Below are 24,121 nucleotides of genomic sequence, written 5' to 3'. Positions count from 1 at the left end.
TCAGAGCTTTGGTGAAGAAGAAAGTAAATGGTAGTCTCAAGCACTTGATGAAGGAACCATTCAAAAGGACTATCTCAAGGAAGGAGTCTACCATATTCAAGGAAGATGTCTAACACAATTGAGGGAGAGAACAAACTTGAAGGGGTCTCTAACTACAGGTCCTGGAAGAAGAGGATTGACCTAATCCTTGAAAAGAACAAGGTATTGGACCTAGTCAAAGGAAAAGTAAAGAATCCTAAGAGGATTCCAGTGATGTTGGCAAAGTGAAATACAGGGAATCAGAATTGGTGGCCATGACTCTGATGGTAGAAGGAATAAAGGAAAACCTTGTCCCATTCATAGCTAACATCGATCATGCTCAGGAAATGTATGAAGCCTTGTCTAAGTTATTTACTATTAAGAATATTGGTCAAGTGGCAAGTTTGAAGAATGAGTTAAGGACCACAAATATGACTAAAGAAGACATTGTGACAACCTTCTTTTTGAAGATAGCTAGAATCAGGGATGATCTCTTGGCCATTGATGAAATTTTTCCAGACAAAGAACTCGTGATCACTGCCCTATTAGGATTACCACCTACTTCGGCTGCATTTGTTGCAGGTCTTGACAGTTGGAAGGAAGCTCCCACTTTTTAAGAACTATAAACTACTTGTAGTAAGGAAGAATTGAGGATATCTTTAGTTGCTAATTCTAAACGTGTTTCAAATACCTACATTTCTCAACATAAAGGAAAGAGATCGAAGGGTCCAAGGAAGAAATTTGACATGTCTAATATAGAATGTTATCAATGCCATAAGAAGGGTCACTACAAGAGTGATTGTCCCGACAATCCAAAGAATAAGAAGAGAGATAGAGATCATGCTAACTTTGTTGAGGAAGGAGACTCAAAGAAATCCAAGCCCGAAGAATTTGACATTAGGGACTTACACTACTAAGTCCTTTACTTGTAGCTTTATATATCTTGTTTTATATGTTTTATAATTTATAGGTTTTTAACATATTTTGGAAAAGACATTTTTATTGTTTTTATAAGTTTGTAGGTATCCCTCAAGCTTTGGAGGGAGCCCCCAACAACTCCCAAAGATAAGTATCTCATTTCCTTTCAGTTTTGGTTCATGTATTCATTTAGTTTTGATTATATTAAATACTAATCACCATTCTCCCTCTATTGTCTTGATTAGGAAAAACATCTGCAAGGAGTATGAAGGAGGATCTCTCAAGACAAGGTTGGTCAAGGAACAAAGGTATGCTTTAAATACATTGATTTCTTTATATTGAAAGGATTATTCATTTGATAATATATTACTAACATTGTTATGTCTAGCTATATTGAATCATAATGATTTTTGTTTTGGGTGATTCATCTCTTGATAAATCTACCCACAGCACTCATATTCTTAACTGGTTCTATAGAATCTTGACATGTTCTGGAAAACCCTAACTGAAGGGTATGCTAATGTGAATGTCTAAAACCCTAAACTGCTTAGGGATATTGTGAAATGTTTTTTGAAGTTTTTATTGATAATTTCATGTTTGGGATTTTGGTGTGATTAGGAAAACCTAAGTTGTTAGGGTTAAATGATAAGGTCTAAAATCTCCCCGGATCTAATGCCTGAAGCGCGTCCCATATGGATTCGTACATGAAGCATCCCTGGAAGCGCGACTCCAAAATTTGGAAATGCGGTTCCGCCTATTTTGGACGCTTCCTGGAAATTTCGGAAGCATCCCTCCGAAGTGCGCTTCATACTACGCTTCGGCCATACGAAGCGCGACGCTTCGGAGGGAAAAGTGTATGGTTCCGTACACGCTTCCGGAAAAAGCTCCGCGCAATTTAGAAAATCGATTTTTTTTTTTAAAATTTTAGGTGAGTTTGCATATTGGGGGTGGGTCCACCTTGGGTTAGGGTGAGGAATGAAGGAAAAAAAATATAAAATAAATATAAATATAGCAGATACTCCCTCATGGTAATGCTAAATTCTTAAAGTAAAAGTGACATTCTCCTTTATTTTTTATTTTCATCCTTTTACTTAAATTTTTAACATTACCATGAAATGACTCAGGATGTTTGAGAGTGGTTCCAGCCTCATTGGACTTCATATAGAGAAAATAGAATTTCATATCCTATTCAAAATTCAGCAGACTTAATAGTTTTCAGGAATTCAGGATCGATGGAATTGTGGCATTTCATTAGATTATATCAAGTATGAAGGTATGCGAGTAGCATTTAATCAAGAGCACCAAGCCCTATATGTACCCTAGTGTTGGTTGTGTTAATTGTTGAACTCCTTTGTCACGCCCTTAGCAAAAAATTACCTTTCAATCAAGTCAAAATCATCTATCAAGCATGTTAAGCTTTTTCTACCATATTTTAAGTCTTGAATTAGGTAGTTTGATCAAAATTGGGCAATGTTGACTAATATCCCTAGACAATCGAGGTAGTGGCAAAGGCTAGACAAGATGAGAAGAATCTAGATTCTAGATGGTTGATGCATCTAAATGGTTGATGCTCAAATAATTAATCATTAATGTACAATGGATGCTATATCTATCTTGATTTATGCAAAAATATGCATGTTTTCATGTCTTCTACAACTAATTTGGTATTTGGGATGTTTGTTTTGAGTATAAATGCAAAAAAATATAAATATAAATATACATACATACATACATACATACATACATACATACATACATACATACATACATACATACATACATATATATATATATATATATATATATATATATATATATATATAGCAAACACTTCGCTTCCTAGATTTTTGGAAAATGACGCTTCCGCGTCCCCGCTTCCAAAAATTGTCCCCGTTTCATCCCCGCTTCGTGCAACATTGGTTTGCTAATGTTGGGTTTTCTATGCTTCTACATTGAAACCCTAACTCATTAGGGTTTGGTGGAATATGAGAGAAAGACCCTTTCAATGTCTTAGAAATGATCTCCTTCATATGGGTGTGTTTATATGATCAAACTCTAGTATTATCAAGATTGTTGTGTTTATAATTCTTATTGATCATTGTGAAGTTGGGGTTGACTAACACATGATATGAAGTGTCTTTCATGATGATGAAATATAGGCATATATAGATATGTCCTTTTGTTTGAAACCCTATCTTGGTCTTAATCGGATGTATTAATGTTATCAGACATATTATATGCTTATGCATGGTTATGAATTTCTAGATTTGTGTGTTGACCTAGTTATTGATGGTCATAAGTCTTAGGATTTAATGGAAGTCCTTGTATGAGATTCTAGGATGATGATATTTGGAAATTTAGGGTTTTGCAACTAAACCCTAGTAGTAGTTAAATTGTCTAGTATGTGTGATATAACAATCTGAGATCTATTTATATAATGATTGTTGAGATTGTGAAAATGGGATTCTAGGGTTTTGGAGTTGAACCTTAGTAGAAGTAGAAATCTCTGATGTATGATGACTATATGATAATTTGATATTTGTGTAAGATTGTTGAAATCTAGGTTTTTGGTTGGGATTGATGGTTGATCAAAAATCTAGGGTTTGCAAATAACCCTAGTGGAATTTGGTCATGCTAGTGATTAAGTTGTGATTGGTTTTGATTGATTCCTTTGTATGAAACCCTAGTAAGAAGTCTCACATATGAATTTTCAAAGGTCGTTAGATGCTTTATATTTGTCTAAATTATTCCTAGGGTTTACTATATGCTGTAGGAAGGTATGTCATACCTTTGGAAGACACATTGAAACCCTAGATAGAATGAAAGTTATTATGAATTAGTCTAGGGTTTATGACAAAGCCCCTAGCAAGATGATGTTGAAGGGTACATGTCTCTTGCTTGTAATTAAGTCTAGGTATCTGATATGTATAAAGTTGAAATGCTTCCATGATTCTGATATGGCTAACTTCATGCTTCTATAGATTTGGTTGTACTTTTATCTAAGTTGTGTAGGTACACAATCTTTAACTTAGTGAATGTGCTCGATGCGACAAGCATGATGAGGATGATAATAAATCTAATAGAATGGTTGGAAGCCATGAAAGATTCTCTGATGATGAAAAGAATAAGTTGATCTCCCTAGGGAAGCATCAATAGAGGAGATACCCCTAAGATAAAGAGGGAGTCTGGATGAAGAGATGCTTCCTGGTTGAGAGGGAGGGCATAGCTTGGTTTTAATTGAAGAATGAAATTTTGGAGGATATGTTGTTTGCATAAGAAGTAGGAAAGAAAAATATATAATTGAAGAATATTCTATCAAATATTCGATTGATAGCCCTACTGAGTTGAGGAGCAACATCTAGAACAACCCCGAAGGTTTGTATGTGATTATGTACATGTGAAAGTATATTATTGATTGGGGTTGTGTTTGTACATGTAAATCTCTCGAAGATTTTGATAGCATGTTGGTTACCAATCAGTTTGATTGGGAGAGATTGGTCAGCCCTAATTTGTTGGATCAAGGGGTGTTGAGGTTTTATGAGTGAAGCATTTCCTAGGAGGAAATCTTGCTGAAACTTTGTGTTCATGTCTAGGTCCCAAAGTTGGAAAGGTAGTGTTGGTTATTGAGCTCTGTTTTGGATACACACCTAGATTTTTAGGTTGATGGTTGGCAAGTAAGCCTGATGGTACCTAGAGGGGATGAAAGCTTGAGTCCATCTTATTCCCACTTGGATAAGTTTCCCTAGTCAAGAATCTAGACCATGGAATTGTGGTGCCTAAATTATTGAGAGACCACATGGATAGATTTCCCTACTCAGGAATCTAGTCTGTGGAATTGCGGTGCCTAAATTGTTGAGAGACCATTGGATAGATTGCCCTGCTCAAGAATCTAGTCCATGGCATTGTGGTGCCTAATGTTCTTCATGGTTCATATAGTTTGAGATCTTCCATTGTATTTGTACATTATGAATACCTCCCTAGTTAAGAGGGAGTGCTGGAAAATGTAACTATGTTCGGTCTTCATTAATGTACTTGAGTCATCATGTAATGTAATTGAGTCATCATGTAATGTACTTGTCAAAAGAATAAAGAAAATAATTCTTTTAATTATTATTGTGACTTATTAAAGCATGGGTTTCATGCTTGGGTCACCATGTTTTAGGTCAAAGTCCCCATTGAGGACTTCTAGGCTTTATTATGAGTCAACAAAATTATTGTACTTTTAAAGAGACCCTTCTTGGGCTTTTGAATCATGTAAAAAGGTTAAGTATTGAGTCAAATATGATTTATGTAACCTCCACACCATGTTTGCCTCAAAGAAGACTAAGTCGGCCTAAGGACTCTCTTCAACCTCACATGGAGCCTATAAATACAAGATCATCGAATTCATTTGTAGCATCATTCACACACAAAAGTTCGATCTCTCTTGTAGCTACGAAAAAGTGCGAAGTTCTCTTGTAACTAGGAAGAAGTGTGAAGTTTGTTGTTGGGAAGACGAAGTGAATGCGAGTTTTGGGAAGTCTAAGGAGAAAGGAAAAATAAAAATTTTGGTGCCTCTCTCTCTTTGTTTCATGGTCTAGATTGGGAGATCAAAGTTTCCTAAGCTTCGTTGTTGCCGGAAGCCATCAGTTGCCAGAAGTTGCTGCCTAGTAGAAGTTGTTGGAAGGGTCAACGAACTGGAAGGCTGACTTGGTGTGGAGGGAAGGTCTAGTCTTGGTCTAGGGTGAAGAGTATCAGATAATACTATTGAAATGAAGAATTTCTTGACTGGGTTTTCCCCTCGAGGGGGGTTTTTCCCTGGCATAGTGCCTACATCTAGTGTCTATTGTTTTATGTGTTGCTACTTTGGTAATTTCTTGATGAACTAAAAGAAAGAAGATATAAAGAATTGTAATAATAAGAAACATCACAAGTAATTATCAAGAATAAGAAAATCTTTCCGCCTTTCTAATTTTTTAATATTTTCTCTCCTTCACTTATCTTGGATGCTTCTTCTTGTGAATTCAGCTAGCAAAAATACTCCTTTTTTGGGCTATATCTCGGCTTCTTCAAGATCTACAATACCTTACTACAGAAACCCTAGCTGCAATCACATGTGTAACATGAATGACCCAAAAACTTGTTGTATAATGTAACTAGGTTCGATCTTCATAATATCTTGTAATTATCAAACAAGAATAAAATGCATTTATTGTAATTCATTTCATCATGGGTTTCATGAGAAAGATGATTTTATTCTAGGACAAAGGCTTCTTCTTGATGTCTCTTAGGATTTGTATAATTATTATGAATTCAATGTAAATTCAAGAAGTCCTCCTTATGAGCACAGTCATCCTCCTCAATAAGATTCAATGAATATGAAGAATGACATGTCGGCTCTAATATTTATGATTATGGAGACACAACGATTCATCGAGTTCAGGTCGGCTTATTTATAGGAATTTACTACTATATAAAGGAGCCTAGGGTCACTCCACAGATACACAGTTCAGACTTTCTCTTGCAATTATCGGTGGTCTTATAATTCTCATGTGCCTTAAACAGGTCTATAATTTCTGGTCTCCACCACAATCTCAGCCTCTCCACATAAATGAATCTCGGCCTCTCCACATAAATGAGTCTCGACCTCTCCACAGGAATGTATCTCGGCCTCTCCACATGAATGTATCTCAGCCTCTCCACAGGGATATATCTCGGCCTCTTCACATAGATGAATTTGGGGACTGCACTTCTCAGTGGTCACCACAGTCCCGAGTTCCACAATGTTACTATCTCGGGTGTTCTCAATAGTGATGTAGTGATCTCTATGGTACAAAGATCTTAGTGATGTTACTTGTCATGGAAATACATGGTGCAGGATAATGAGGAGGAAGATGACTGTGTCTCCATTCAAGAGAGGCATGCCAATGTAAAGAGTCTTTGTCAAGGTCAGTATACTAATCTAGGAAGAATCTATAAGAAGAGGTTTGTGGGTTTTCCCCTCAAGAGGAGGGGTTTTAGCCTTGGCTTGGAAGCCTAAACATTGTGTCATTGTCTTAATGTTTTGGTTTCTATTTGATTCACTGAACACACACTATAATAAGGATCTAAGATAATATAAGAAGATGTACACAAGTAGTAATCAAGTAAGATAATTTGTAATAAATAAAATTCCCTTAAATTCTCAACATGGTATCAGAGCTATGGTTCAGTCAAGGGCAGTCAATACAATGATATTAGGACACCTAATGTAAGGATCAATCCTCTTATGGCATTATCATCTCGGCATACATTTCACAAAGATGGTCAACCCTCTCGAATCAAGTCATAGAAAGGAAGTTGGTGCATATTAGGTGATATGATCTCGCTGTGAAATCACAGTCTCTCTCTTGGCACTATTTCAAGATTATGGTGAAGATCTTGGTTTGATAATCTTAGCAATACTACATTATCTCGTGACTACAATGTGGACCTTTATAATTGGATGACATATCTTAGTGCGAACCTAACAAGGTTTCACTCTATCTCGACTTATGCACATATCCTCACTTACAACGATGTCTAATCAGCAAAACTATATCCACAATTTGATGAAATGGTTATTCAAATATTCTCCATAATGAAATACAGTTTGATGAAGTATTACATAAGCATGGTGATCCCAATACTACTCATGATGCTTATTTATTGAGGATCTCGGGTAAAATTCCATCATTTGGATAATTCCATACAAGTCCTCGACATAAGGAGACAATTGTTATTTGTCTAGGCATAAATTATACTTTCAGAAACTCGGGAAAAGAAGGCAGGAAGTCTCTCTATACAGTGCCTCTCTACACAAAGACATCAGTGTCTCGGTATAGTGTCATAACAATATACTTGTCACAGTCTCGGACCTTGAACAACATGATGCTCAGATTAGAACTTAAGTCTCCCTATATCACTATCATAGTTTGGATAATGCTTGATGTAGGCGTTTTCTGATGCACTCTGAGGAATACTGTGTGTGATAAATTCCACTTGTGGGATAGCAGTATCACTAGCATGTCAACAATATGCTCAAATACCTTAAAGATGAATTAGGAGTCAAAATGATCTCAAGGTCACGAAGCAGTTTCAGTAATGTCAAGATCACTAATGTCATGGTGCTAGAAGGTCTCCAAGGAAGTCTTGATAAAAGGATACTAGTGATGGGCAGCTCAAGCAAAGGAAGCATCAAGGTGAAGATCTCCTCTTCACATGCCAAGTAAGTATCTTTCATGTTTAATCAATTTTTGGTTTAATGACTTTGTTTTGCAAGGAAATAGAAATACTGGAGGAAAGTCATAGTCCTCATGAAAAAGGTCCTTGCATAGAATAAGGAGGATTGTCATAATCCTCATAGAAAAGAGAAGTCATTGATGTCTATGGAAAGGTCTCTAAAGGTCAAGCAGTGCTTGAATGCATCAAGAAACTCATAGGATTCATATGAAATCACTCAAAGTTCTTCCCATGACTATGTAGCAGAACAGGAGACATAAAGAGATATATGAAATGCTAGAAGATATATTCTCTGAAATTGTAGTAAATAAGTTCACATCACTTAGACCTACACAAAAGAAATGGTATCTAAGAACAAAGGAATATCTTCATGAGATATCAATTGGGAGATCTAGGAAAGATGATAAGAAGAAGGTTACTTCATTCAACAATCCGTGGTCTCTATGCTAGACAGAGAAAGACAATATAAGATTCAATGCTACAGAAAGAATGTGGAAAGAAGCTCATATCACCGGAATTATGGAGGAAGCTGAAGAAAAGGGCCAAAGAAAGAGGGAACAACAAATATCTCACAAAAAGGGGTCCTAACATAAGTTCCTAAATCTTTATATATGACCATAAGATTAAGATGCATCGTAGCATCATGAAAGCATTAGGAGAAAGAGCTCATGGCATCACCACAGGAATCATGAAGAACAAAATCCATGGCAGTCAAACATGAAGGACATAACTCTTGGAAACCTAATTAGAAATTAAAGGAAAGAAAGAAGTCATCTAGGACAAGTCTCATCATACATCAAGTCAAAAGGAAACATTTGCCAGATGAGGATATACAAGATCCTCAAGATTCTTTGATAGAATCCTAATCAGAGGATTCACTAATCTAGAGAGAAAGCAAGTGTTTCATCAAGAACTCCAACTCATGGAATTCATGGATGATGTCATGGTGACATAAGAAAAGAAGCAGATCAAGGGGTTGAAGTCACTTCAATCAAGAAAGCCGTTGGAAGGAGCCTAGATAACCTAGTGGTAAAATAAGGTATGCATATTTATGCTTAAATTTTATAATGTCACGTCGTATGGTTGTAAATAATATGGATCATTATTTCTATCTTAAGAAGTATGATCGGGGGAAAATGATCTCCTCCTCTGAAAGGATGCAGAAAAGCATAAGTCACATTAGATGAAATCAACATAATATGTCCTCATATAAAGTATGAGGTGGCTGACTACGATTACATAACTCTAATTAAAAACCCCAAATAATGAAATGTGTGAGAAAGGAAGAGATCGTGAGCTATGCAACCATGATGAAAGCAATCAACATCCAAATACCAAGAATAGCTGACTAGGAAATCTCCCGGAAAGATATGAAGACTCTAATGGAAGTCTGGAAAAGATATAAACCCTTGACAACATATATCTTTGGGAAATGTGAAATGTGTATGCATGATATTGATACCTACAGAAATATTTCATCATAAAGAGACATCTCAAAAAGGTGCGATTTGATTTAATGTTATGCATTGATTTATTGAATAATGTCTAGATGAGTTCATGTAGGGCTACTAGAAAAAGAGTTGTAAGCACAAGAACAACTAGCATTCATGTGGTGGATGGAATTTATTGAAAGAAGCATGAAGAAAAAGAAGTAGCCAAATGAAGAAGGTTCCAGAAATGTACCAAGAAGGCCACTTTCCATGAAGAAATAAATGACATGACGAACCAAGAAGGAAAGTGATTGATAGCCAATGCCCTACAAGGAAGAAGCTCAACTAAATTTCATGACATCAAGGAAAGAATTTAATCAAGCAGCTGAAAGACCCATGAAGAAGAAGCTACTGATGGAAAGGAGAGTCCCTTTTTAAGAGGGAGCTCTGACAAATCCCTAATTAAGAGGGAGCCTGGATTGGGTCACTCCTGATTAAAAGGGAGTGATAGATGTGTTTTTCCATTTCATGTTTCATGCACTAGAACAAGACTAACAATTGTAAGTCTTAGTGAAGGCCATGAATGGAAATGTAGACACATGATGGACACAACATTCTTGTCTTCACCTGGGAAGAAAGAATGGAGGATTGGGTAATCATCTAGAATCTGATTCTCTTTGAGGATGTGTAGGGCATCCAAGACAAGAGTAGGAAAGAGGACCAATATCCTTTGAGGGTTGGGAACCCAATAGAAGAATAGTCCTAGAAGGACATACTCAAGTGAACACTTGGGTGGGTGTGTACCTTGAGAGACAATGATGAGAGCATCTATAGTCATTGTCTCTCCAACATTGTGTTTGCTCTAATCTAATGAGAGATAGAGCTATTAGTCAAGGCCTTGTTGTGGAAACAATGTTGGTCATTATGATGCTATAACAGAGGTTACCAATCCAATTCTTATGAGATCTCTTCAAGTGATTGAGTGTGACCTGGTGTCATTATGAATACCTCCCTAGTTAAGAGGGAGTGTTGTAGAATGTAACTAGGTTCGTTCTTCATAATATCTTGTCATTATCAAAGAAGAATAAAATGTATTTATTGTAGTTCCTTGCATCATGGGTTTCATGAGCAAGATTAATTTTATCTAGGATAGAGACTTCTTCTTGATGTATCTTAGGATTTGTATAATTATTATGAAGTCAATGTAAAGTCAAGAAGTCCTCCTTATGAGCACAATCATCCTCCTCAATAAGCTTCAACGAATATGAAGAATGGAATGTCGGCTTGCTATTGGATGAAAGTCATGTCAGATTTAATATTTATTATTATGGAGACACAATGGTTCATCAAGTTCAGGTCAGCTTATTTATAGGCATCGACTACTATATAAAGGAACCTAGGGTCAATACACAAATACATAGTTCAGAATTTCTCCTACAATTCTCGGTGGTCCTGTAATTATCGGATGCCTTAAACATGTATGTCATTTTGGGTCTCCTCCATAGTCTCAACCTCTCCACAGAAATGAGTCTCGGTCTCTCCACAAGAATGTATCTCGACCTCTCCACAAGAATGTATCTCGACCTCTCCACAGGGATGTATCTCGGCCTCTTCACAGAGATGAATTTTGGGACTGCACTTCTCGGTGTTCACCACAGTCTCGAGTTCCACAATGTTACTATCTCGGGTGTTCTCAACAGTGATGCAGTGATCTCGATGGTACAAAGATCTCAATGATGCTACTTGTCATGGCGATACATGGTGCAGGATAATGAGGAGGAGGATGATTGTGTCTCTGTTCAAGAGAGGCATGCCAATGTAAAGATTCTTTTTCAAGGTCAATATACTCATCTAGGAAGAATCTATAAGAAGAGGTTTGCGGGTTTTCCCCTCAAGATGAGGGGTTTTAGCCCTGGCTTGAAAGCCTAAACATTGTGTCACTATCTTATTGTTTTGGTTGTTATTTGATGTACTGAACACACCCAATAATAATGATCTAAGATAATATAAGAAGATGTACACAAGTAGTACTCAAGTAAGAGAATTTGTAATAAATAAAATTCCCTTAAATTCTCAAAAAAACTATGCTAGAAGACTTTGATCTTCTTCTTCCTTCTCTTCGTTGCTCAAGAATCTCTCTTTCTTTCCTATTCACACTTATTTCCTTGGCGTGGATACTTGATGGATGATCTCTTGAATAAGTCTGAGTCCTCCAATATATAAGCTCCTCTACCATGCTAATAGGCTGTCTTGACATCATTCCTAGGCCAAAATGTCCTCTTGATAGGTCGACTTGCTTCTTTTGGAGGTTGATTTGATTGTAGCACATAGACGAGGTCTTGGAGGGTATTTTTTACTCTATCTTTGACTCAAGTATTTTTTATTACAATATGTAACATGCCCCAAATGGGTCTTTCATACATGAAAATGACTTAATGACTTGTAGACTCAATGACAAGCCCTAGGAGCTCCCAATGGGAGCTTGACCTAAAAATAAATTTCCTTGAGCATGAAGTCCATGCCTCAAGATCAACAATAATAAATTTATTTTTCTCATTACATTACATACATAAAACATGATTACATGTGTCATTGTGGAGGTCGAACCTAATTACATATTTCAACACTTCCTAGGGTCCACTTGTTCAAGGATCATTTCACAATTATTTTATTCAAAGTTTTCCACAAAAAACACAAGAAACGAGGGCTCACTTGCTAAAGGGGGTTGTTTAAAGTTTTCTTGATAAAAAAAGATCCTAGAAGAGTTCAATAATGAAAACACTTGGCATTTGCATGCTTATCTAGATCACCCTCATGTTCGGAGCTTTACACATGGAAAACAACTCAAATTCACCCTACTCATTTGACCAAGCAATATTATTTGGAGGTGGTTATTTCTATTATAACACCCTCATCATAGAGCTTTACCCTTGGCATGCATGCACACCTTATGGAAATTTATTGTAGCTATTTGATCAAGTTTTGGAGCTAGTTATCTCTTGGAGAGTGCCTTGCACATGAGGAGGAAAAATGACACTCAAATTTTTCCTCAACATGAAGATGAAGATGGAGGAAGGAGGCATGTGGAATTACAATCACCTAGAACATTGTATCCAAGCACTTTACCATGGGATTTTGACCTAATATGCCCACATAGGTGGTTATTGTAAATATTTTAATATTTTCTTAGGAAATATTATATATTATTATAGAGGAGAGTCCAGCTAAAACCTATAAAAAGGTTTTCTCTCTCCATTTCGTATTTGGGAAATTTGGGAATGAAGAAGCTTGCGAATTATTTTCTTGAAGCTTATGGAATAAGGTAAATTATTATTTGATGTTGTGATTTTATATTTGTACAATATTTTATGTGGGGTAATGTTCTAGGTGCAACTCTACTATACGTGTGATTGTAGGTTGAGAATGTCAAAGTCAAGACTAGGAGTATTTTTCTGGAAGAGGAGCTAAAGCCTTAGATCTCATATTGTGAGTGAGAACTTACCTCTCATCCAAGATATAAATTGGTTGAAAGCCTTAAAACTCCTATGGCGAGTGAATTCTTAACTACTTCTACACTTAATTTGGTTGTGGACCTCTTATTGTGAAGCCCATTCCTTCTCATCTTGATATCCCTTGCTTGCTAATCCTTAATAGAATGCCCTCTTAGATTGCATCTGTGACTCCTTAGCCCAAATAATAAGGCATTGTATCTCTTTTATTCATCACCCAAACTTTTAAACTTTTCCATTTCATGTGTTGATGTTGTTAAGTTCTCTTTACTCCCACTCTACACTACATGAACATAGCCTAGTAATGATAAGGAAGCTCCTCTTGACTTAGGTTTACCCCTTGTCTAAAGTGCAGAGGAGTGATGCTGAGTTGGTAGCAGATATCTTCCTAGTTTCACATCTCCATCTAGACATTAGGATTTTTCATCCTTGGGTGTGGGATTGTGTGGTAACATTGAGAATTTGGAGATATTTCTTGGTTAAAAGAAATTGTGAATTGAAGATCGACCATTATTAATGGACTTCAATGTGTATGTACACAAAGTAATTTGAATGTTAGATAGAGAAGATGGTCATAACTATTAGTTAACTATGATTTTAACGTAACATATAACTATTGGTTAACTATGATTTTGATGTAACATATATCAAAGGGAAACTAAATAAGTTAAAAGATGCCTTGAGTATAAGTCCTGAGATCTCCTCAATGGTACCTTTATAGAAGAATGCTAGTGAAAATATACTAAAATTACAAAAAAGCTATCCGTGGCATGCAAAATTAAATACAAAATTAGAAAATGAAGAAATGAGAATTCCAAGTATGAGGATATACTTTGGATGATCATGGATTATTAAGATTCCATAGAAGGGTTTACGTGCCTCCAAATGAAGAAGTTTGTATCATGGTACCGAAAGAAGCACAGAGGATAGTCATATGGCTCATCTTGGAGCGAAAAGTATGTATGCAAATCTAAAATTGCTATTCTTTTAGGGTGGAATGAAGAAAGACACAATAGGTTACGTTGTCAGATGCCTAGAATGTTTATAAGTAAAGGTTGATCATTAGAATCTACCAGGGTTATTGGCGCCATATACAATAACTAAATTGAAATAGGAAGTTATTTTGATGGAATCCTTTGTGGGATTTCCAATGACATCAAGAAGACATTTTAACAAAGAGTTTGCATTTTTAACAAGTAAAGAATACCTGCCAAGCACAAAAAATAACACATTTTTTTATAAATGAGATAGGAGACTACATGGCATTACTAAAAAGATAATTTCATATATAAGTTCAATACTTATAGGAAGGTTTTTGCCTATACATTTGTTTCATATCATCCTAAAACAAATGGATAAACAAAACAAGTAAATCAATTGATATAGGACATGTTGTGTATGTATGCAATGCATTGATAGAATCATTGAGAAGAGGATTTACTTATGAAATTTTCATATAATAACAATTATCAAAGTTTGATTAAGATGACAACTTTTTAGGTTTTATATGAAAGGCCCTATAAAGCTCCTCCTAGTTGGGACAAACTTGAAGATAGAGTTCTAATTGGACACAAATGATTCATGAAATGAAATTGGAAATGTAAAATTTAAGAAAGGTTGAAAGAATTTCAAGATAGATAGGAAAGTTGTGTTGATGCACATAGAATAGATAAAAGTTAGAAAGAAGTAGACAAATTGTAATTGGGAGTTAGACCACAAAAGTATTCGATTAAATGTAACAAGGCAACCAAGTTCTCACCTAAGTCACCTAACATGTCTCCCCCTCCTCCCCCCCTCATGTCTCGAATCTTTTGTGTTGGACACGACACCTGGCTGACACATGTTTGACATGAGTTTGACTCGTGTCCTATTCATTGGACATGAGTTTGACTTGTGTAGGACATGAGCCCTACTAGTGTCCCAAAATTTAGACACGTGTCCTGTGAAAAAGACATCTCAAAATTGATTTATTGCCTCATTCTCACACAATTCAGTCATAGATTTAGAGGTTGCAAAGGTTTTGGAGTGCAAATAAGGGAAATTAAGCAATGTTAGAAGGGATTCCAAGTGTTGAGAAGTGGATTTGTCCAGACCCTACTAATGCTATTAATGGTAATGTTAAATTCTTAAAGTAAAAGTGGCATTCTCCTTTATCTTTAATTTTCATACTTTCACTTAAATTTTTAACATTACTAATAATTGACTTGGGATGTTTGAGAGTGGTTTTAGCTTCATTGGATTTCATATGGAGAAAATAGAATTTTAAATCCCACTCAAAATCTAGCAGACTTAATACTTTTCAGAATTTTAGTATTGGGGGGATTATAATGTTTCCATTGGAGTTTGTTATGTATGAGGGTATGGAGCTAGCATTTAATTAAGAGGACCAAACCCTCTATGTACCTCAATGTTGGTGGCATTGGTTGTTGAACTCTTCTATCATGACCCTAGTAAAAATGCACCCATCACTCAAACATAGTCCCAATTTGACAAGTTAAAATTTTTCTAATTTATTTTAATTCTTAGAGAGTGATATTGGTGATGAGGATCCCAACATAGGCAATGATTTTGCTGATATAGTACTAGTTATGTGTTATAACATTATTTTTTTTACTGTACAAGCCATTTAGGGCCTCTTTGTTGATGTATTTTTTGTTCAGAGATGGTTTGTGTTTGCATTCAATGCTATTTTAATTATATGCATTAGTTGTGTGATTGAATTTGTATCATCATCATGCAAATGTTTTAGATATTTAATATTTTGTGTAATTCACTAACTTTTTATATTTTTTAATGTATATTATATTTTTTAATACATAATATATAACATGTCCTTCATGTCATGTTCTATGGGGTCGTCGTATCACGTGTTAGATACTTGTATTTTCGGGTACTCCGTGTCTTGTGTCCTTGTGTCAGGTGACTTAGGTTCTCACCATGATATTTGGGGCTTGTTACAACAAAATATAACACCTAATGCAAACCATCACTAGGTGATTTTGTTGTAACAAGGCCATTTAAGATGATTGAAAGATGAGGAAGAATTGCTTATACTCTTGCGTTACAATCATATGCATGATTATGCATGATTTTTCCATGTGTCTTATCTTTTTCTTTATACCTTAGATCCTTCTCATGTTATTAATTTGATTCATTTGTAGATGTAGAACAGGGGATCCTTCTAGGTTGAATCGATCCACATGTTGGACCAATGAAATCAACAACTCCAACATCTTTTGGTCAACCAAGTAAAGGCTTAGTGGGATAGTTAATTCCAAATTCAACTACTTGGGAGGATGCAACTACGATGTGTCATCATTTTCCTTATTTATTTTCGAACTTCGAGATGGAGTTTCTTGAAAAATAGGTATATGTAGTGCCCTCTTTTGTGTTGAATTTATTTAATTGATCTACCGTTATTGTTTGAGGGCATTTTGGTTATAAGAATGAATTGGTTGGTTGATAGATACATTTATGGATGATGTGATCTAGATCTTTTATCTACTTTGATGTTATTGTTGCTTAATGTGTACATATATCTTTTATGGTTTATGCTTTAATATCTGTGTGATGCTATGAGATATTATAAATTAATATGTCGTTACATAATGAAATATATTATGTTATAAAATGTTATTGATGGTTTGTCAAGTGCACTGGGAAGAATTGTCGCTGAATATGGACTTTGGTTTGATTCAAGATATGTGGGTCCGCGATAATGTTCAGTTATATATGATTGACATGTATATGATATTGTTTATTGTTTGTTCATGATTATTAGACAATTGTATTTGATATGTTATCTCTATATGTTTGTATAGGTAGGAAAACATTTGTTAAATAAGCTCACATGTGGGCAAAGGGTTGTATGATGAGATGTGACATGAGTACCAACAAGGAGAGGGTATCTAGGTTGCCTATTCCTAGGTATTAGACTCCCTATTGTGTAATAGGTTGAAACATATTTTTTATGATTATGTTTAGAAGTTATATGTTGTTGTAAGGGTGGGTTGAGGTAGTCACCAGTGGTGAATGAGTTGAGTTAGTTAAGTCCTAACCATAACACCATCCCCGATTATTGAAAAATGACACTTGAAAGGCATGTAGGAAAATTACACCCTTGGTACATACGAATAGGTAGTACATGAAGGACATATAGGGACATGGAACCCTTGGTATTATGAACTTAAAGAATTGCACAAGTTATGTCAAGTTTTTGGCACAAGGTACTTGAAGAGATGTAGTGATCATGACTAGCTCTTTGTATCAAATACTTTAAGGGTTTCAGTTAACTTGGTCTCACCCATGGTATTAAATTTGATTTGGTTATGTAAACTTTCGAAAAAAGTATCCTTTTCCATATGGATTTTAGTTTAGCATGGGAAATTGAATGAATTGCATGAGTGATTTGATTGATCATATAGACTTATGCACATGTTTGGTAAAACGCAAATGGAATTTACTTCTTGAAAATGGAAAACATATAGAAAGGGGTGAGTTAAATGGAAATAAAATCAGTTTTAATTAAATAGAAAATAACACTTTCATGTGCAACCACTCAGCGAGGGACAAAAAAGGGATCTAGGGAACATCTAAGAGTGAAAATAGGAAAAGAGATTGGGATGTGATGAATAATTTCTATTTTGCATTTTAAATAAAAGAATTACTTGTGCATGGAGTAACATATGGATAGGTAAATAATATGCAATTAACAATTAAAATAATTAGTATATTTCATGAGATGGACAAGTGGCATGAGCCTAAGAGGCTATCTAAGAAGGAGGATTCACAGTGAGATACCAACTTTCTACACCCTAATGTTGGATCGATGTTGTAATGATCAAACCTTTCTTGGTGAATTGGTGTTCAATTTGGTCTCAAGATTGTGTATGTATTTGGGATATGGGGGCCTCATATGCTATAGAGGAGCTACACTATTTGAATGCTAGTTTTTGTACTCTTCTCATATAACCCATTGCAACTAAGGGGTCCTTGGGGAAGAAGAGTATCTATTTGGGCATTGATAGGGTGGTCAAATGGTAAGCAACTTTTATATTTGGAAAAGGAGAATTGGAGTTAACATTTGGAGCAAGCTTGAAATTAAAAAATAATCAATAGAGGATTTGCTACGATCATCATGAAAATGCATGTAACTATGAAAAATTGAATTTCTAGACATGTGGCTTGTAATTTGAAATTCTCATGGGGTGTTGTTTACTTTTAGAAATATTTTGAATTAAATCTTGCACAACAGATTTGTAGCACTAGAATAGATTTTAGACCATATCTTTCTTGTCATTTTGAAACCTAACCAAATCCCTCATACTTAGTCAAGACTTACAAGATTGTTTTTATGTAATCTAGTGATCATAGTAGCATATACATAAGGCTATGTGCTCTTTTCAATCATGAAAAGTGCATATACATCCTATAGCATGTTTACCTGGCTTAAAGTGTGGAATTGACGGGTTTTTAAGTGGTAAACATTTTGGGTTTTTCCCTCGTCACTGAGAAGGTAATATCTACTTCCTTAGTGTTTTACTATCTTATTAAGTGTTTTGAGCAGTTTTATTCCTGAATTAAAAGTCATGATTTGATCCAGAAGAAACTCCATGGCGAACAAACCTTGGGAATTAGTTCTTTTGGGTCTTGTAATTTACCTTGCTTAAGTAATTTGTTTTTACAAGTCCAAATAAAATTTCCATGCATGTCGTTATTGAAATGTAACTTCTTACACTGTTTTGATGTTTGAAAAATAGATGTAATTGAGTGAATACATACTCTTGAATCCTCGAATTTCTTCATAGCCTTGTCTCATTATCTCAAACTTAACAACTGCTAGTGATGATATAGAATGTTTTTTGGTCACTTAAGCGCTAATCAAGTTTCAAAAGGAAAGCCAAAGCAAGTGATGAACACATCTAAGTGCTTTCTCTTCGGCCAACTTCGGAGGCCTATTCAACATCGAGATCTTGACCCATCTCTTGACCAATTGGAGAGCTTTATTCGTCATTGGCTTCTTGCTTTTCAATTCAAGTACTGACAAGGTTTTGAACAGAACCAAGGGATCCGCCTATGAGGAGCTATATGCTCCACAAACTTCTCCGTAAGAGTGAGGAGAACCAGAGTTCCCCGTGGAGAGGATATTGCAAAAGAGAAAGAAAGGTACACATAGCAGAGGAGTTGAAGAAGAACGCCAATCCTCCTAAACTCTACAAAACGTTGACTTTTCACCACATTTGCCAGAATTCTTACTGCAATTTTTCTGCTATTTAAACAAAAAGGTGGAAAACGTAAATTATAGGTCAGAACGAAAATATTTTAGTCTGCTTCTGGTAGTTTCTACAAAGTAAATAGGTCATCCATAGGGATGGGGCTAATTTCTTTGACCTAAGGTGTGAAGGATGAAACCCTTCTATATCTCCTCAATTTCTGTCTGACTTCATGAAGAAATACTTCTCTCCATACTTCACATAGAGATTATAATGGAAATTGTCACTGACCAACTGCTTCTTTTCTTCTAAATAAGAAATTTTGCATCCCTGTTCTTATTTCCAGGATATAATAAGCCTTCTAACCTCTGCAAACGTTTTTCTCTGAGCCCTGGTTTTAATTTCGGTTGAAGGAAATGTACTTCAAAATATTTGTCTGATTGACCTCTCATTGATTCCTCAGTTTTGGGAAATTATGAATAAGATTCCTTCTTGCATTGAACCACCTTATTTTAATTTTATCAATATCTACCGATACTTTAGAGTGTAGGCAAAAGTTCTAAGGACCTGAACGAGTTTCTACATATTCTCCTAGAATAACTTATATAATGATATCCACAAATTGAAAATATCCTCCCTATCAATATTTTGTTTCTTTAAACATAGCGTGAGCTCAGAAATAAGTTATAGGCAAGAACAAGCACTTCCTTTTGTGATCTTCCGACAACAAATGGAAGTTTAGAGGGCATAGACTACCATTTGGCTGTTTAATATTCAACGTTGGGCATAAAATACCATTTGGCTTCCTAATATTTGGTGTTCTAGGCATGGCCAAAGAAAATATGTAACCAAGCAACATACTGCATATGAAAGGTTAGGAGACTTTAGGCACTCTTAGAGGTTTACTTTATAATAGATGTAATATTTTTGAAACATAGTGGGCTGTGCTATAATAGTAAACATAGGAAACTAAAAGAAACCTGTCAGGGGAAAGTTTGCAGAGACTGGTCATTGGATTTCTTAGCTGAGCAAGCTGTGCTATATGAATAAAGACATGATACAAGAAAGCATTTTCAATAGAAATTAGATCAGTCAACAAGTGACAAGTCATTAATTTTCTTACCTGATTATTTGTACTTAGTTGCGCCTTGAGAAGTTCAAGTTCTGAATTCGGCTGAGCCACCTTAATATCTCTTCTGCCTTCTTGTGAGTTTAAATTGCTATTTGCAGACATCAAGTGACAATGATTCTTGTTTAAAGAGAAGAATAACTCCCCATCTCTGTCTTCTGTTGGCACTAAATTTTCCTCCACGTGTTCAAAAATTGGACATTGATAAACATGGTTATAATTCTGAAGAACACAGGCCTCTAAACAATCTGTTTTCAGCCCTGGCCGAACTCTGTCTTTCTCAACAGTAGGTCCTCTTGTTTCTTGTATTTCTTGAATGGCCTCATTGATCTTCTTTCTTTCATTTTCTAGGGATTTCAGACTGTTTTTCAAATCTTCAAGAACATACCCGGTGGATCTGTCACCTTGTTCTTCATATTTGGCCAGATCCACAATCTTTGTTTCCACCCTTATTGGCTCTTGGCATGTTTCTGCACAGGCATTGGTTTCTTTTAACATATTTGTAAATCTATAGCATTCCCATTCGGGGGAGCTATGGTCTTCCTTCTTACTACACATACTCCCTGATATTTGTTGCTTACTTCTTGAAGACTGACATATTCTCTCAGACCTGATTCCTTCTATAGCCTCTGAATTTGATGTTGGGCATCTCAATTCCAGCTGCAGGTACTCACTATTTTCTTTCAAATCGTTGAGAAAACATAAGTCCAGGTTTTTTTGTGTTGTACCTGCTTGCTCAGGTGAAATTACACTTACTGCAATTTTAGTCTTGAGTTCTTTAGGCTGATGTAACTTTAACTCAGATGCACTTACAGGGTCCTTTTTTATGCTGGATAAATGAATGTGGGTCTTTCCATCTTTTAGGAGAGGAGGTTTTGCATCTGTAGCCTGTAAAAAATGTAGTAAATGTTACAACTCAGAACAACCTGATTTAATTCCAGAGAAGAGCTACACTCAAAGAAGTGGACAATATCTATAAAAAGACCAAAAGCACTCCTAAAACCTCTTCATAAAACAATTCACCTTGGGAATTTGATTTGGTTTCTGGTCATAGCTTGATAATGATGTTTTTTGTCCACTATCCTCCAACTGTGAAGAAACTTGAGTTGAATTTGTATTTTCAGTGCCATTTTGTGGCTCCTTGATTGGATCAAACTGTTTTATGAAGCACTGAAAATCTTTCTTCAAGCATTCAAGTTCCGCTTTCAATGATTCATAGTTTGACTCCATCTCAATAAGCTCCTTTACTGTCCTTGATACAGAAATAGAATGAGCAGAAGCCTTAATGGTCTTGCAAACAACTTCAAGGTTGGTTTTATCATTCAGAATCTGAAATGGTAGGGCACAGGACTCATATATTAGAAACAATATGCAGTGGATAAACTTGGTGGGAAAAATACTAAGAAAAAGAAAACAATACCGTAAGCTTGAAAAGCTATTATACAACCTCAGCTGAAGTCTGAAGATGCTTGCCTACAACTGAAATTGAATGAGAAGACAGCCCATAGACTTGAGTTCCATTTCGGTTCTCAGTAGAATCTTGGCATCATTTTCTGAGAGATATCTTGCTTGAATTTACATTTCTCAGACTTCTTGGATTGATTATGGTAAAAACAATGAGATTGTTCTTCAGTCTTAAATTATCCAGAAGAATTCAGCTCCGACAGACAGAAGTAACAGCTATGCAGCTATACAGTCAAAAGTTTGTAGCAGTTATTGTTAAGTTTTCTCACCTGGTAAGAAGCTTTGGGAAGACGCCAAACATTACTATACGAATCATGACCAGTAGAGGTCTGAGATATGCCACATCTCTTGTGGTTTCTTCTTCCACGTGAAGCAAACATTTCTGTATACATTGCAGGATAAGAGGATGGTCCTTCATCAATGCAAATTCGTAATCTGTCTGCAGTCGAAGCAGCAGAGTAAAGAGGAAACAAAAAAAAAATGACGGATTCTTTACCTGGGTCAGCGCTTTACAATGAAAATTGGAGCAATGAAAATAAGAAAACAATGAAAAACAAGCAAAATCGGTAAAATCCCAGTTTCTGAAAGATTTCTTACAAATGAAGAAACAGAAACCCAACCCCCACGGTGAACAAATGAACCTAACATTGGTATCAATGCGAATGTGTATCCAGCAAAAACAACAGAAAAAATACCATTTTTGTTAAAAAATGATAGATTCTATCAGTTGGATCAGCACTTTACAGAAAAAAGACCATAAGCCCAACTTTATGAACAAGGAGAAACCCAATTCCATGATTAAAAAATGAAACTAACCTTGATATCAATTCAAACGTGTAATCTATCTGCATCTCAGAACAAATTGAGATAAATAAATATATTGAAAGAGGTAAAATATAAAACAATAAGAATACAATGAGTAACACACATACAAAACATAAACCATAACGCCAATTCATGAAATCTTTCTTACAAGCGAACATAAAGAAGCTTCACTCCAGATAAATAAATGAAACTAACCTTGGTACCAATGCAAATGTGAACTTTATTTGCAGAATAAACAACAGAATAAAGACCAAATGAAAGTAGAACAGATAGATTATGTTAGATGGGTCAGCACTTTACAATGAAAAATGAAGCTATCAAAATTAAAAAACCAATGAAAAACTTCCAAACGCATTAATAAAGAGAAACGCAACTCCATGATCAAAATATGAGCATAACATTGGTATCAATGCGAATGCATAATCTATCTGCTGCCTAATCATAAAATATCAGAATGAATGCTACAAGAAAACAAAAAGAATGAGGGGGGCAGATTTTCTATCAGTTGGGTTAGCACTTTACAATGTAAATTGGAGCCATTACGATAAAAGTACAATGAATAATACAGAACATACATTTAAAAATAAGAAACCCAAGTCCATGATAAACAAATGAACCTAACCTTGGTATCAATGCAAGGCTTCTCATGTTTTTCCCGATCCAAATGCCCTTCTGTTGGACTACAACGCTATCTGCCCCATTCTCAGCTTGCAGGCTGGGCTCAAACATAAGAATACTACTCTTTTCTTCTCAGAAATTCTCCAAATTCTGTATTGTGTATGATCAATTTCTTGCTGTTTATGTAAATTGTTCTGATTCTGTATTGGGTTCTCCAAGTTTATTACTTCTGCTCTTGATATACATGTGAAATTGGGCTTTACAAACATGAGATAATCGGATATTATTGATTGCCTTAATAGGTCGCCAAATACTGCCTGGGCTCTCTTGCCATGCCATGAGCTCAGGTGTAAAGGGAAGCGATAAGGCTGTGAAGTAGTACTTTCCATTTCCACCAAAGCCACTTTGCCAAATGGCATTCTCTGGCTCTTTATTCTTGCATTGAATCCAACTCTACTTGGATTCCAATCAGACTCTGCGTTTCCTCATAAAAGAAAAAGAAAAAGGAATTATTTCTTTCGTTAAGATAACCCATAAAGGAAGGAAAATTAAAATAAGACTGTAGCATCAGTGAACATTCATAACAACTACCATCAGCGATGATAGAAAGCTAACGGTTTTCGGTTGTGGGAAAAGACAGAAATCCACTTCCTCTTAGAATGTTGGTTCTGAAGTCAAATTTCTGATAAAGTTGTTGCTTTCAGGGAGCAGTCTTTACTTCGTAAAGAAGATATGTGAGAGAGTTTTGCACGATGCCAC

The 24,121-nt window shown here is 35.6% G+C and overlaps 1 protein-coding gene across 9 annotated transcripts in view; it reads right to left on the bottom strand.

Moving 5' to 3' along the window:
• LOC149196810 (uncharacterized) overlaps positions 1 to 23,903 on the bottom strand; it is a 91,993-nt gene extending 68,090 nt beyond the window's left edge. The window contains exons 1-4 of one of the 9 annotated variants that reach the window (XM_089405646.1): positions 23,367 to 23,903; positions 22,189 to 22,354; positions 21,479 to 21,784; positions 20,450 to 21,343 (exon numbers count right to left, since the gene is read on the bottom strand). In XM_089405646.1, coding sequence (XP_089261772.1) covers positions 20,450 to 21,343; positions 21,479 to 21,784; positions 22,189 to 22,354; positions 23,367 to 23,473 — 1,473 coding nt within the window. In that variant the 5' untranslated portion in view covers positions 23,474 to 23,903. The other 8 variants (XM_089405645.1, XM_089405647.1, XM_089405649.1 and 5 more) reach the window with 8 other exon arrangements.
• Between the last annotated feature and the right edge of the window lie 218 nt (positions 23,904 to 24,121).

Source organism: Pinus tabuliformis, chromosome 2_2, assembly GCF_031772625.1.
Source record: "Pinus tabuliformis cultivar Carrire ecotype Pingquan chromosome 2_2, CPIR1, whole genome shotgun sequence".
Lineage (NCBI taxonomy): Eukaryota > Viridiplantae > Streptophyta > Pinopsida > Pinales > Pinaceae > Pinus > Pinus tabuliformis.
The sequence above is the reverse complement of the archived record's forward strand: the minus strand, read 5'-3'. Positions and strand labels throughout refer to the sequence as shown.